The sequence below is a fragment of the Rhipicephalus microplus genome, chromosome 2, assembly GCF_043290135.1.
Source record: "Rhipicephalus microplus isolate Deutch F79 chromosome 2, USDA_Rmic, whole genome shotgun sequence".
NCBI classification, from domain to species: domain Eukaryota; kingdom Metazoa; phylum Arthropoda; class Arachnida; order Ixodida; family Ixodidae; genus Rhipicephalus; species Rhipicephalus microplus.
The window spans coordinates 269,581,889-269,597,733 of NC_134701.1; the positions used below are offsets into that span (position 1 = coordinate 269,581,889).

The window sequence follows — 15,845 nt, forward strand, 5'->3', positions numbered from 1 at the left end:
GTTCACCTGGTGTAGAGGAAAATGGTGAAAAGCTAAGGCGAGAGCCGACAGACGTTGAAAGAGCAAGAGAAAGTGCCTCAAGCTGGCACGTCAACGTTTCGCTGGAGGCCGTACTTTGGTCAAAGGCACCTTTTCATTGTTAAGGCGGGATGATAAGGCACCTTTGACAATGGTAAGTGCCTCTGTCGAAACGTCGGGTCTATCGGAGGTGCAATCTCCGTTATTGATTGAGCAAGTTTGCTCGGTAGACTGTAGGAACGTCTACTCTCCTATCTTGTGCATGCAATAACCTGTAAAAATTATTGCATTTTTCCTTGTTCTTACGTATTTGCGATTACGAAAGTTAATCGCTGTGACGATACTCTCGATAACGTATCGAAGTAGAATGAACCATATTGAAGGAGAAGCTGGGCATCTGTTCAACTCAAACCAGAAAAGCATGTGACGTCAGGGGACAAAAAAAGCATGAGCAATGTATGTGGATAAAAGAAAATATGCTAAGCGTAGGTAACTCTACACTTATAAAACAGCACATTGTAGTTCGAAATTGCAGTAGCTGGACCAATCGCTTCGTAGACAAGGTTAAATTATATGCGTTCTTTTCTATTCATGTCATGCGGCACGTTGTTTCGGGTGTTCGAAATTATCTTAATTGGTTTTGAGCTCATAGAATGAAAATACAACGCATGTGTCACAAGACAATGTCACCGCAAACCCTGAAATGAAAGAATATGAGAGAGACGAAAGGCTCATGTTAACCAGTTTAGAAAACTTTTTGTACTACATACCGAGGAGGAATGAATAGGGCAGTTCGAAAACTATTGTTAGACAGTAAGTGAGAGAGAAGGCAGAGGTGGAGGGCGACACAAGCACACGATCCGTAAAACCTTCGTTTACTTGGGGGACTGCACGGCGGTGAGATGTATATATACCTTGATGCAGCGGTAGCGCTCGACCGTGATTAGGGAGAGGATGAGGACGGACACCTCGCAGGAGACCATGGCGAGGAGTCCGCACAGGGTGCAGTGCCAGGAGGACATCCACTGGTGGGCGTGCTTGTTGTACTCGTCGCGGAACGCTACGTCGAGCGAGCCCACGGTGACGAGGTAGACGCCCATGAGGAAGTCGGCCACGGACAGGTTCCGGATGAAGAGCGAGAGCACGCGGTCCTCCTTCTTGGAGAGCAGGCGCCACGCGAGCACGACGCTGTTGCCGGCGCACGTGGTCAGGGCGACCACCCAGACGGACAGCCGAAGCACGGGCCACACCAGCAGGTGCTCCGTGGACGAGAGACCGTCCGTCTTGGGCGCGCAGATGCGCACGTACGGCGCGTAACTGCAGTACTGGAACTTCTTGAAGTAACTGCACCGATCGAAACAGGCGGACACACGAAACACTCCTTCGCACATGAACGCGTGAGTCATCCTCACCGCCTCTAAGCATGTATTTTCATGTTTGTGAAGCTCTCCACACAACATGAGGCAGTCGCGCCATCGACTTGCAGAAAAAGGACGTGATGCAACTGTCCAGTTGCTTACAAGCAAATCAAGTACCAGGGGTGATGAACATGCACAAGAAGAAGCGATCACCCGTATTTCAAGACGTCTTTGCAACCTAAAGGCTCACGGCAACAATCAGGACAGTCTAAAGACTGCTTAATGTCCACTTGCTTGGCGCAGGGCTGGTACAGTGCCACCCCCTTACAACACAGGTAATTTTCAGGTGAGAAAAGGGCCCTATAATAATTTTCTTACACTGCCCTCTGCCATTCTCGTAGAGGGTAGGGATTTCTGGGATGCGGGACAACTGAATTTGCCCGAACAAAAGCCGCCGAGATCTAAAGGTGGGCGCGGACCGTACTGTTGGTTTTGTAGCCTTTCCGCCAGAGTAAGCCCGCATGTGCCATGACAGCGTGAGGAAAGCGTATTGCCGGCAACGAACGCCAAGCTCACTGCGCCTGCAGCCTGTTAAACATCCCCTCCCCCGCCTCTACACCCACCAGCTCCACGACCGTCATCCCCACCACTTTATTTCTACCATTTGGATACATTCAACTCGACTCACATGAACTCCAGCTTTGGCAAGTGCCGGAAATGTCGGATCTCGATGTTGTTAATTTCCACGCCGGATAGATTCCTGCAAGAAGAAGGCACTAGGCTTGCACATCGAATTTGACGACACTGGTTATATAGCTACTTACAGTGAGTTGAGGCTTCGAAGATTGTGGAATAGTGTGACTGGTAGAGTCTTGATGGCGTTGGCTGACAGGTCACTGTAAGCGGTTTCCTTTTACTTGTCAATTTCAAAGTATGAAAAACATGTTTTCACAGCACCAATTCACATTATAACGTCATGGTGACTCAACTTACATCTTCTTAAGGTTGCGGAGGCCATGGAACAAACCAGGACGTACGAACGTTAAGAAATTGACTGCGAGGTCTCTGTTTTAGAACAAAAGAAAAATTAAAGCGTTTTAGACATGCTTTCACTCATTATTTCTACGTATGCACTATTAAGCCTTCTAATAATAAGTTAAAACTAAGAATGGGAGGAGACGCTACAATACATCATTGCATAAGTCTATATTGCCGGCAGTGTTGTTATAATGCAGACTTTTTTAGATTAAAAAGAAAATATTTTTAGCCATTTAATCTACGATGCCACGTGGAAAAATCAAATGTTTTATCAAAATGTCGTTTTTGTTTTAAATATATCAAATGCACAGTTTATTTCCCGTCAGTTTGCTGTATAAAACTTCCATTGACGCCACCTCTTTCACAAGATGCAAGCGAAAATGTTAGACCATCCACCTTCTAGGAAAGCGAAACTGAAAGTGGCAGTTTTCTGTGACACACACAATTAGCTTGAGATATAGTATTTTGTAAGTTATTTAACTATCATATCACGTAAAAACATATCATAATGCTCTAAAATCATGAACACAATATTTTCAATAATGAAAATCATAAATTTCTCACTAGGTGAACGTGTAAAATGGTGCACGTTACTTTCATGCTCAAGGAGACGTAAATGGGCCTATAAAGCATGAAATTTCCTTTTTTTGTGACGTGTGATATTTTAGTATTGTAAACAGAAGCACATTTGATAATGCCAAGCGAATTTGGATGAAACCTGGCCGTTACACTGCAAAGGCTTGAATTACAAAGGATCAGCACCGCAGCGTGAAAGTGCTTTGTCGTGGCACTGCATGATGCCGCAAAGCAAGCTAAAAAAGTTTAAACATGCCGCTCGAGGAAAGGCACACAGTAGTAAGGTGCACGATGGAACTGAAAACAAATAACGAGAATTTTAGTCCCCCTGATCGTTTTGTGTAGACGCTACACCTGGTTCAAATCTTTTTTATTGATTTACTCAGAACTTGTATTTCTGGTATTTTTCGCACGTGAACAGTCCTGACTGTTTTGCTAATGAACATTTTTAATTAAAACTTGGCACACTTATCACTCTAGCAGGCATTTATGAACTTAAATAATCGAAATTGTGCCACAATATTTAATATGGCTGCCTGCTTTACGAAGGTACCCCTAGTGCGAGTGCATACTTTCTTAGTTATTCAATCATTATGTTTTTTTTTTTACATCAGATCTCATTCTTTTTCCTTCATTGCACAGGCCAATACATTGCTTATGTCCCTGCTTGACAAAATGAATTTTTCCGTCATTAGAACATGACTTTGGAGCGTTTGCACAAGGCATACATTATTTAATGTTTTTGAATATGAAAAGTTAACGAAACAAACGACTGGTTTTATAATGATTACATGTGTCTAAAAATATGTGCGTTACATTGCAGACGAATAATCTGTAATGATTATTGCTTTGTAATAAAAAGTTTCCGTCGCTTGGGCTCATACATAGAGAGAGTCGAAACCACGTCAGGCGCTCCGTTACATTGCGTAATCTTACTGATTGGTTTAATCTCTCGCTATCTCCTTTTAATCTTTCTCAACTATGTAAAAATACACCAAGCTTTTCATCTCATAATTAGGGGAGGGGAAGGCGAGGTTCTCCGCATTAATTTGCGCTCTTTTATTAGAACTGAAGCGTCCAAGAAGCAATTCATTATACTTCCTGATGCTTCCTTGAAATATTTATGGATAAAATAACATAGCTAATATGTTTCGTTTGATTAATTTAATTACTTTCCTTGCACTTGAATATGCAAAAACATATTTTCGAATGAAATATTTTTCAAGCAGCTTCTTTTCAAAGTTAATATATCAACTTACATTTCCAGCATCTTCGTGTTATACCGAAACGCCTCTTCATGAACATCCATCAAATGGTTTTCACGCAATATTCTGAAATCCGAAAGATCATAGACTAAATAAGAATCAAGCATCAGATAGAAAGAGACGAAGTGAGTTTTCATGTATCATGCTCTGCAGAGAGCAACAGCATCAAGTACGCGACCGCCTACACAAAGTAAAAATACGCAAAAGTGCAAAATAAAGGGTGAAACAGTGAGAACCATTGGGCGAAGTATATAGAGCACACAACGCTGGCCCGTATATTCTCTTCATGAGCCAACTAGCCCTCTGAAGAGCCTTTGCATTACAAGAACTGCTCTTTGAATTTTAAATCAGAATCCATCGCAACAAAAAAGAAAACGTAATTCCTGAATTTTCAAGCATACCTGAAGATAACTAAGATTAACCCAATCTTGTTATTTAACAAGTTTTTCCAAATCCACGCCTATCGCATTCATCTATAAACGAGCGCAGTTGATTGTTCAGTCGGCTAATGTACGCGAGTAGGGAAATAAGAGAACAGCTCTGTTCTATTAAGTGTAACTAAGCGCGAAGTTCACGTCTGCAGACAGGGCTTCATTTTCTCTACGCAAGGAGCAGCATGTGTAATAAGATGTCAGGTGATGCAAATTAAAGCAATACGTCATTTCTCATCAAAGAAAGAAAAAAAAGTCCTACGATGTTCTCCCACTCTTTTCTCAGGTAGCAGATTTCACGAAAAAAACTTAGCAAATCGGTAAAATACATATTTAAAGTAATAGTAACACTAACAGGAAAACACGGCTTTCGAAGTGTAAAATGCAAGCAACTTCTTTATTCTCGAGTATATTGACAGTCCCCTGCTGAGAATACAGGCCGTGAGAAAACAAATTCACGAGGGAAGATGGATATATTCAACATTTACCTTTATTTTTTTTTGCATACTTCAAAACCACGAACCGTCTTTTTTTTAGAGGTCATCAACCCCGCAGAAACGAGGTGAGCGTTTCTCTGAATTCTAGAAGTGTCTTGACGTTTTTTGCCCCTTCGGAGAAGGAGAGTGCCACAGAAAGAATTTTCAATACAACTCGATCTCATAGACGGTTAGATAGAAGTTAACCCTATACTGCGTATCGAATTCGCGACATACCGAAAAACTTCGGGCCATCAAGTCACGCAATGCGTGTCGCCTTTAATGCCGGCTGTCAAGTGCTCACGGGGAATGTGGCTTTCAGCATGAAAATTCTTGCGCCAACTGCTAGGTCTTTCGGTCCCAACGCGGGAGCGGCCCGCTTCAGGCAAGGACACTAGCACGACCTATTGGACCTCGGTAAAGTTCTTCCACCCATCCATAATCCATCTCGTGTAATGTATTTGACGCTAAAGCCAATTGTGTTGTATCTGATCGAAGAGAGCGCGAAGAACATGCAAGAGCACTCAGTTCGTTTTTTTTTTTTTTCCTCGTCTTGTTGACGCAAGTTCTATGATGAATCATTCTGTTTATTTGGTGTGTACGCGCTCAAGAGACCTAGCAAACGACACGTTGCGTAGTTCTGAAGTGCGTTTTTCACTGCAAGGTCCTCGCTTTTGTGACGTGTGGAGAATTTGCGACATAGCTAAAAGTGTACATTAAAGATGCAATCGAGATAATTTAACTGTGGAATCGTTTAAAGGTTGCTATGTAAAGCTGGAAAATAAAAACATTATTAAATTTTTTTCAGCAGTTTCATACTTATGGCATCAAAGGGTTAAGAAACAAAATATCATGCCAGAAAACACGACTGCCTCGTTACTGCTACATTATAAAGGGCATTTTAAGCATTTAATAAATATACTGCTTTAATGTGAAACATCATACCCGTTAAGTGGCGTTAAATGTGTTGCTTTTTTCTCGCCATCCCCAATTTACGCGTTCAAGCTGAAGTAAACACTTGATTGACTGATTGATTGACTGATGGATATTGTCACGTAAGAGTGAGGGTACCCCGAAGACGGGAGACCGGGATGCTCGTAGAAATAGAAGGAGATCCGTTTAGTTGGCGGACTTGCGCCCGCTAAAGGAAAGCAGACACATCGGCTTAGCGGGTGGCGAACAGCGTGTTCGACGGCCGTCGGGAAACATAATGTCCCACTGGATTGCAAGGCGCGTTCACCATCCGAGATACAGTCACCGTAGCATCTGGCGCCATCTCGTTATCAACGAATGGTCGACGTGCGGGCCACGAACTTCGCAGATGAATCGCGGTGCATCCTGGACCACGATAAGGCTGCGTGCCGGCGGTATCGGCATGCGCAACACTATCTGCAATGCGCTTCGCGGCAATATCGGCACATTTAGATATGTGTAATATATAGAGTTTAAAAGCAAGTACCAACTCGCGGGAGGTCGGAATAGTCAAATATTTTAGCGTAGACACTATATAATGATAACATTATTACTGCTTTATCACTAATATCAGCTAATACAGTGAATAATGAATCTCTCATATCACAGAAAGCTAAATCTACGCCCAAATTTAGCTTCTCTCCAAGTCATTGTTTCGTTTTATTCAGGTAATGCCCAGTATGCGTGCCTCAACCAAACTGAAGCGGCACTCTTCAGCCAACTGTTACCTGTTTATCACTTATCGCGCAATCCTGTCTTTGTGGATACGAGTGACATAGTATTCACGTTATTATACACAATGCCTAACGACAACAACAAAAAAAAACATTTCCTTACGTTTCCGCGCTATTGCTTTCAACTGTAGTGAATACTTACAGAGCTTCCAGGTTGAGAAGATTCTCAAATGTGTCGGCGTGTATCACCTCAATCTGGTTTCTCTTCAGATCTCTGAAACATAACAGTGAAGCACCAAGCGGTGAAGGAGAGTGTATCAGTTATTAGGGTGAAGTAGCTAACAACACGCGCTGACTGGGTGAATCACTATTGTTACGTACAGCCACGTGAGATATGCCAGCTCTGGAAAAGGTTTAGCTATCCTCTTCAGTCCATTTCCTTCCATGTTGCTATGTAAAGACGAAAAAAGCAAGAAAAGATTTATAATAAAGGAATGCAATCAAATAGTGTAGCGAAAACGAGCGATCTTGTTAATTATAATCGGGAGGAGATACTCACAGAATCTCGAGCGAACGCAGGTCTTCGAACACGTCAATGTCGAGCGCTTCGAGGCGGTTGTACTTTAGCGTCCTGTGAGACGAAAACGGAGTACATATTGATTCACATTTTTCAGCCCGTCAGCCCACAGTGGCTTCACTTTTTAACTTACAGCCAGACTAAGTTGTAGAGGCCGCCAAAAGAATTCGTGTCTATTCGAGAAATGTTATTGTTTTCAATCGTCCTGCAAAAGAGCAACAATATTTGAATCAACCACCCTTGCACACTCAGAATCAAGAGAGCTATATTGCAGTTTTTATATTCCTTAAAGTTACACACAATGCTATGAAATAAAATTCAGCATCATTTTTTTTTGCGTTCGCAGTTGCCCACCACAATATAAATAGGTTTTTTATCAAATGAGCAAAGCCTCCACGAGGAATTCGACGCTAACTTGTCGCAGAGTCATCACCCCCAATAAAGTTTAACCGGGTCAAACTAATGACTGCAACCAGTGTTTCTTTGACAGGTGGTCAAAGCTTTTGCATCATACTCAAAGCTTCGGCCATCAAAGCTTGTACACGTGTAACTTCGCCACAAGACCTCTCAATCAACCTGGATGCCCCAGCTAGAATGATATCAACACCTGCCACATGGCTCAAATAGTTTAAAAAGCTATCGCACTGTTGCGTGATTTCAGAAGCATACTTTGGCAAGTTTGAGCTATTTTGTTTTTGCTCTTCTGGCTTCATTCATATAGCGCCAGTGGCGACAAATTGGAAACGTTTGACTGTAACGTCAACCGTACATTTTCAAATAAATATTGTTAAATATGTGAAACTAGAGCGTGCAGCTTCTCGTACTTCAAGCATTGATTTTTGTTATTCTAGGCGTCAAATTGAGAGAAGATCATCGCTTCGGACGCGCATTTTTTTCCAGCAGAAGACCTCAAAGCACTTTTAATGGTTGTAACTCATTGCCAAACTTCTAAAAAAATCGTAACATGCAGCCTACAAAAAAAAGCAAAAGAAACCGCTTGGCTAGGGGATGAAGGAATAGTGGCGTACCCTCGCGTTATCGTGAAGATAAAAGCACCAAATAATTAGCGATCACAAAATAATAAATCGTAATGAATTCCTGGCATCTATAAGCTACGCAAAGGTTTTTAAGATTTAGGACGGAAGACAACGTTACATGATTCGTAGCATGTCAAGCCCATGAAACGCTCCAGGTTGTATACCAGTAATAGAGTTCACAATCATCCTGCAATAGAACGAGCATTTTAGTTCACTTCGCAGACTGGTGGTCTGTAAGGGATAATGCCTACACTTCTCGGCAGGCTCATATACTCACAGGCTCGTTAAATTCATGTAGCCGTAGAATGCGTTAGGAGGTAGAATTCCCATGGTGTTGTTTGTAAACGTACTGAAAACAAGACAAGGTAACTATCAGCATTCAGCCGTTAATTGCCTCAAGTGGTGGTACCACAACCGTCATCGGTCGTGAAGGTAAAAGGGTTCCTTTAAAGTGTGTTTTCATTCAAACATTTATTGAGTGTTACCGAAAAGTGGCTGAAGTTGCAACACGACAACAACAGTAGTTCCGGCCAACTAAATTGACAGTTAGTGCGTAAGAACGTCTTCACAAGGTATATACGCTGTAGCAACAGAATACGAATACAATACCAACAATAGAAATATATACAGCGGTGTGGTTGCACATGATACTAAAACAAAAAGAGAATAGCAGTTAGATGCTTGCCGCTTGTAAAATGCACAAATACTAATAAAAAACAAATTAACCCAAGTAAATTTTTGTAAGGTGATGTGGCAGTGTTACGGTTGCCTTGTCAGGAGAAGTCAGAGAAGCCTATGCAATTCCTTTTCTTTAGGTATCCGTGTGCACTGCGTGTTTCTAGAGTTGTGACCTATCAATAAACCACAATGCCTCCAACAAAATGTAAAAGATCAGTGTATCTGTTTAAATGCCATTCTTCAGCTGTTATATAAGGGTTCAGAACACCGAAGATTGACTATGAATACATCATTTTAACAAAGGCTTTGTTTCCATCACTTCGTTCTCTGAAGACAAGAACCTTTGTCTCCCACACTATTTCCCATTTCATGGCTGTTACTGACTTTGACCCCGTGAAGTGAAACTAACTTTATTTGGTCCTGGAGAACTGGTCAGACACTACCATAAGAGAGGTCCGCCGCAGTTGCTGGCCGCGTCCACGCCGGGACTGGAAGACCGTGGCCTTCTGCCCGTTCGCAGGCCTCTTGGACTGCCGAGTACTGGACTGAGAGCTCGGAGCTTTTAAGAGCTCTCTCCCAGTCTAGTTCTGTACTGAACTTTGCGCCATGTAACGCCGGTTACTGCCAGAGCATGTGAGCGAGTGTCCAGTTATGTGCCTCACAACTAGGGCATCCTTGAGTTATGCCATCATAAAAGTGACCTAATGTACTAGGAGACAGGAATGAACCAGCCTGTAGCATTCGAAGACCCGACGACTGCGGCCGAGAAAGCTTAGAATGTTGAAGCGGGTACCTCCGCCTAGACAACTGATACTTCAACCCCGTGTCGTACGGTGAATCCGTGAGGTTTTTAGTCCCGATATATATATATATTGTAGGCATCTATTATGCGCTTCATCCTCATCTGAACAGCAGTCAATCATCATCATATGTTCTGGCTGACAATCATCATCTGCTTGGCACGAGCGCTTCTTTGTCGGGTCCGTTGCGCTTGTTCGTTCCCGAGTTCACGGCCAATAAACCTCGCTACAACCGAGTCGTCATACGAAGATCGGATACGATCGAAGATCGGAGGGTCACGCTGGTGGTTTACGATGTAAAGAGGAGGGGCTTGCGGCGCAGTGACGGCTTGCGGCGCAGAGACGGCTTGCGGCGCAGAGACGGGAGCCGAAAGGGCATCCACCCACTCACTCTGAGACATGTTGGCGGACTGAGGGTCCAAGCGGCGGCCTGAACGGAGCTCCAGCGAGTAGGCGTTGTAAGTAGAGGTACTGGGAACGTCAATCCACCTCCACCACGTATGACGACTCGGTTGTAGCGAGGTTTATTGGCCGTGAACTCGGGAACGAACAAGCGCAACGGACCCGACAAAGAAGCGCTCGTGCCAAGCAGATGATGATTGTCAGCCAGAACATATGATGATGATTGACTGCTGTTCAGATGAGGATGAAGCGCATAATAGATGCCTACAATATATATATATATATATATATATATATATATATATATATATATATATATATATATATATATATATATATATATATATATATATATATATATATATATATATATATATATATATATATATATATATATATATATAGGAAAAGTGGCTGAGGGAATGCTTGAAGCAGATCCCTTTACAACGTAGTACGTTGTTGCAAAAAGCTTACAGGATCCCTTGCGCAATCACTCAAGACGACTCGTAATCGAACGCCGTCTTGTTTCTCCTCAGTCCATGTACTGACGCTGCCCCGCAACACTTGGAAAGCTCTCTTCACCTAACGTGCCTTTCCACTGCCTCCAGGATTGGGGCACTTGACCTGGTTTTGCATCGGCTAGCCTTACTGGATAGATGCTTCTGCACAAGCTGTGTGATGTGTCATCTCTTCATCTCTCTTTTCTCCTCCTTTCAATCTGCCCCTCTTTTTTCCACGTGCAGGGTAGCATGCAGTTTATCCTAGACTATCTGACATCCCTGCCTTTCCTTCTCTACCATTTTTTCTCTCCCTCTGATGGGGCCCCCTTTAAAGAAACTACGTGGTCACGTTATGACTTCATCATATGACGTGACGTCACGTGAAGTTTCAGTGTCGTCCTGATGTCATTAAGGTGAAGTCACAAGCTTTGACAATCTGTGACGTCATGTGGTGGTTTCTCGCGCGTTTATCATTTTTTCCATCACTCCTGCCTGACACCACTGACGGGCGAATTTCGCTTTAAATGAGGCATCTAAGACTTTCACCTCAATTTATTTTGAACTTTAATAACATCTTAGATTTTACATCCCAGAATTATGATGTGATTACTAGGGACGCCGTAGTGGAGGGCTCCGGAAATTTCCACCAACTGCTGTTCTTTAACGCGCACTAACTTCGCACAGTACAGAAGCTTCTTCTATTCTCCCGAAATGAAACCACCAGGACCGGGATCAAGCCAGCGACTTTTGGATCAGAATCCGAGCAACGTAACCACTGATCCACCATGACGGACTAAGTACCAAAGGTTTGTCAGTACTACCTGGAACGTTATGTTTGGCGCAGCATGCAGCGATGTGAAAATTCGTCAGAATATTTACCAGGACGTGAACTCTTGGTTCTTGCAATCAGTGACAGAGAGTGTGTTTACGTGGAAACATCAATCAACTGACACACTCTAGGAGTTTTTGACGTCAATAAAATGAGGAAACGCTACTGGATGGAGCATTTAAGAAAATTCTCCGTGGGAGGGTAAGCAAGGGCCTCGGGTGGAGCTGACATTTTTACTTTGGTCGCAACTAAACTATTTGAATTCGTGAGAATTGTTTTAGCAGTTCCTTGTCATCAGTTATTTACGGTTGGGGAGCGCTGTTTTGCTCGGGCAGTACAACTTCTCGCATGCGATGCACGTTTTTCCGGGGACAGTGGCCCCTATACGACCGGCAGTAGGGCAGCCTTCTGCAATTTTCCGAACATCGGTGCGCCCGAGTGGAACAAATGGCACAGATTCTTTTCTTCCAAGGTCAGATCAGTCGCAACAACGAACTTCGTGCCCGGCGCAGCACCCACATAAAACGGTTCTTCGTGAAGCTCCGATAAAAAATAACGGCGCAACGCGCAACATTAAAAGTTCAAAACTAAAACCCTCCAAATAAAAACGACAGAGATACCGAAGTTCTCTAAGCTGCTTTCGTGGGTAGCTTGCAACATATATCACTTTTTTTTTCGCAGGTGTGAACGCGAGCTGCACACTAGTGTGACAATGAGGCTCAGAAATAAATAAAATAAAATACGTGCTACGCTTTCTTTGGATATTATGCGTTGTCAAATGCCAACCGTTCCACGGCCCTCATCGTAAAGCTAGCAGTATTGCAAGTAAACAAATACCACCGTTTAACCGCGCGTCATGTTCTACATATTGGGCCAAACCCTTCGCCATTATCTTGCAGAATGTATTCGCAAGGTAAAAGATGAGGTGTCGGTGAGTGTACGTGATCAGCACAATATTGAAGCGAAATTTGGCATTACCATGTAGATAATTGCCTAGGGCAAAGGTCGGCAAGCTTTTGAGGTGAAGGGCCAAGTTGCATGCAGCCGACGCAGCCGGGCGGGGGCCGCATAAAAAAAATGGGGGTGGGGCATATGCTGGCAAAGTGTGAAAATTCGGTGAATGAACACTATCTTGTAAAACTGGAATAAAAATTATGTTTACTTTCGGCACACATATCGCAAAGCTTGCAATAAAACATGGGTTAGAAGCGAAGATCTCGTTTTTGGTCAAAACTGTCACGTTGGCATATGAGATAGGCAGGCAAGGCTAAAAGGGGAAGGGGAATTTTACGCAGTGACGTGGGTCGCATAATACTGCCACGTGGGCCACATGTGGCCGGCTGGCTTTATAGGTGGCGACTCCTGCACTAGGAAAAGGACATATTCCAGATTATCACATGCGTGTTTCTCAGCGCTACGAGTATCCATCCATAATATCATACATAACGATTAAATATGGTGTGTTAAAAATATAGCTAAACCGCAATGTAGTAGATGATAGATGAAATAAAACGAGCGTTTGGGGAAAATACTACTAGGGAAATAGAGTGAGCTCCTCGAATCGTTAAGAAATGTGTACCTCTACCTGAAACAATTCATGCGAACATGAAAAAAATCTTACAGACGGGTCACGTCAGGAATCGCCCTTGGGACTTGGGTGAGGTTCGAATTGAGGCAGAACACTCTGCTCTTTGAGTGGAGATCACAGTAACAAGCCTTTGGTACATCTGTGCGATCTGCAAGGAAGCAATTCAAAACGTTCAGCATGATAGTAAGTGGTTTATGCATACATTAACATAGACTGAGAATTGGCTCATTGCAGACATGGTCAGAAAGCAACGCAGCAGATATTTTATCTACTCCGTGGCTGTCACCTGCTACTACAATACATTACACCATGCGGGCTTCCAAAAGGTTCTTATTGGTATGTGTAGAGTATGCTTTGTTCTTCTGTTATCATTGAAACTTAGGGATTTTTCACCTTTATATTTTTTACTGAGATAACGCAAAAACATATGAACATTAGTCATGTTGCTCTAATTTTGATACAATTCAACTATAGTTTAGTTCGAACCAGGTAACAGTGTCGTCATAGCAAACGGACTGAGAGTTGATTTATCACCATCGTGACCATAGACATTAAGACAGACGTGGTTCATTCCAATTTCGGAGTTTTAATTTTATGTTCTGGTGGGGTTGCTTGCATGTTTGCATATTTGTGTTGGCGTATTCTTTTTCGTGTTTTACTATTTGTATATTTATCGCGTTGTATGCTAGATTCAATAAAAAAAACTAAGTAGTAGCCCGTGCCTTATTTCTGTACCAACATATATGTTTGTATTCACATCAATAAAAATAAAGTGTAAGACATGATGGGTGCCACTGATAATTGTCTAAACTAGACACCTTTAATAAAAATAATTCAATTTTCTTGTTTGTCACGTGCACATTCCGGCTAATGAGAACAAGTCGCTTCAGAACTCTTGTGAGCTCTTTGTTTTCTTATCGCGTTATATTATGATCAAACGTAACTAATAACGCTTCGTAATCCACACGTAAACATAGTTGTGTGGATATTGGGGTATACCTAGTGTCAGTGATCGCTGAAGTACTCCGTGAGTTGGCAATCTACTGAGCCCAGTGTACGCAAAGCAACCGAGTTTTCTGAACTAAGGACTCAATCGCAATGTGTTAAAAGAATAAATAAATAAATAAATAATTAGTTATTTAGTTAATTAATTAATTATTTAAATAATTAATTAATTAATTAACCGATAAGAGAGAGTGGGTGCCTTACTACAGGAGAACCGAGGGGACGAGTCCTGTGTTCTACTGACATTGTGCGTACTCCAGTTGAACAGGACGCCTAGAACCGCTGAGAGGCCTCCGTGCAGGTCAGCTGAAATCAAGAGACAATGGAATGGTTACACTTGTCTACGCAACACGCTTATTGATCAACAAGTTGTTTTGTCCTGTAAAACTTATCCGGATTCCTTCATTCATTCATTAATTCATTCGTTCACTCAGTCATTAATTAATAATTAATTAATTAATTCTTTCTCTTCTTTCAGTTTTTTTCTTATCAGTTTCCTTTTGTTTAGGTTAGCAGATACGACGTCCATTTTTACCTTTCACAGTCTGTTCGACTGTTAAATGAATATTCTCGTACCTCAAGCAGAACTCATCTCAAGAGTGACAACTAGCCTTCCAAACACAAACGAACAATAAAACTGTGTGTCGGCGTCTTCTAAGAAAGCTGCTCATGCATCGGGCATCAAGAGGTCTGTAGCGCTCGAGCGAGAGGGCCACATGCATCTAATAACGATTCTTAACAAAGCTTGCCCAATGATTCTTAAAACGCTGAAAATATAACAACGTAACTTCGCGTACACCATGTTGGAACACCAACAAGTCTAAAAGTACGGCCTCTGATACACTCAAACACGTGTTCGCACGCCCATTAGTGGCGGAGCAAGGCCAATTGGAACTCGATCAAGGCCACTTCGCGTGTAGTGCCAACGATCGGAAAGGTCGCCGGCGTGGTGGCCTTTCGTGTCGAACCTTTTGTCTTCTGCCGCAACGTCTCGGAAAGAGGAGGAGGATCGGGGGCGCGAAGAGCATCTTGGCAAGTTAGTGGTCGCAACCGGCATTAGAAATGGCAGACCAGGGCGCATCGTGATATACGACGGAGGGACGCCCTCGACAGACCACAATGAAGCCTCGCGGCTAGCCGTCATACCAGGCGGCAGCTCGAAAGATAGCGGGCCATGGGAGGGAGAATGAGCGAAGTAGCTCTCGCACGCGATTCGACCGATAGACTGGCTGCGATCCATCTTTAAGCCTCTGCCAGCTATCGCGGTATACACCGAAATACGCGCGGACGAGGCGAAGCCGTGATGAATCGCTCTGCGCCGATACGTCCACAGCTCAAACCCAAAGGCGTTCTCTCACTCCCTCTCCCTCGCGTGCCTGGCGTGCTACATGGCAAGTGCGAGCTTTCGTTCGGTCACTCCGGTCGCCACGGCGCCGATCGTGCGAGAGTCCACGATCGAGTACCACTGCGGCTCCGGACAGTCGCGGCGGTGGGCATGTGTTGTTCGCCTCTGCTGCGCGGCGACTCATCAATCTATGGCCCGGCGATTTCTGCATCTGTTTTGCGGCACCAACAGCGGCCGGCGATCGCAAAAGATGTGGCGCGCCGGTCATTACATCGG

At 43.4% G+C, this 15,845-nt stretch overlaps 1 protein-coding gene across 2 annotated transcripts in view; it reads right to left on the reverse strand.

Moving 5' to 3' along the window:
* Positions 1-15,845, reverse strand: part of LOC119169985 (relaxin receptor 1) — a 139,236-nt gene that overhangs the window by 9,116 nt on the left and 114,275 nt on the right. For both annotated transcript variants that reach the window (XM_037420990.2, XM_037420991.2), the window contains exons 3-15: positions 14,429-14,530; positions 13,253-13,367; positions 8,700-8,771; positions 8,541-8,609; positions 7,519-7,590; positions 7,368-7,439; positions 7,190-7,258; positions 7,011-7,082; positions 4,250-4,321; positions 2,370-2,441; positions 2,201-2,272; positions 2,065-2,136; positions 933-1,362 (exon numbers count right to left, since the gene is read on the reverse strand). In XM_037420990.2, the coding sequence (XP_037276887.1) occupies positions 933-1,362; positions 2,065-2,136; positions 2,201-2,272; positions 2,370-2,441; positions 4,250-4,321; positions 7,011-7,082; positions 7,190-7,258; positions 7,368-7,439; positions 7,519-7,590; positions 8,541-8,609; positions 8,700-8,771; positions 13,253-13,367; positions 14,429-14,530 (1,361 nt within the window). The remainder of the gene's footprint in view (positions 1-932; positions 1,363-2,064; positions 2,137-2,200; positions 2,273-2,369; positions 2,442-4,249; positions 4,322-7,010; positions 7,083-7,189; positions 7,259-7,367; positions 7,440-7,518; positions 7,591-8,540; positions 8,610-8,699; positions 8,772-13,252; positions 13,368-14,428; positions 14,531-15,845) is intronic.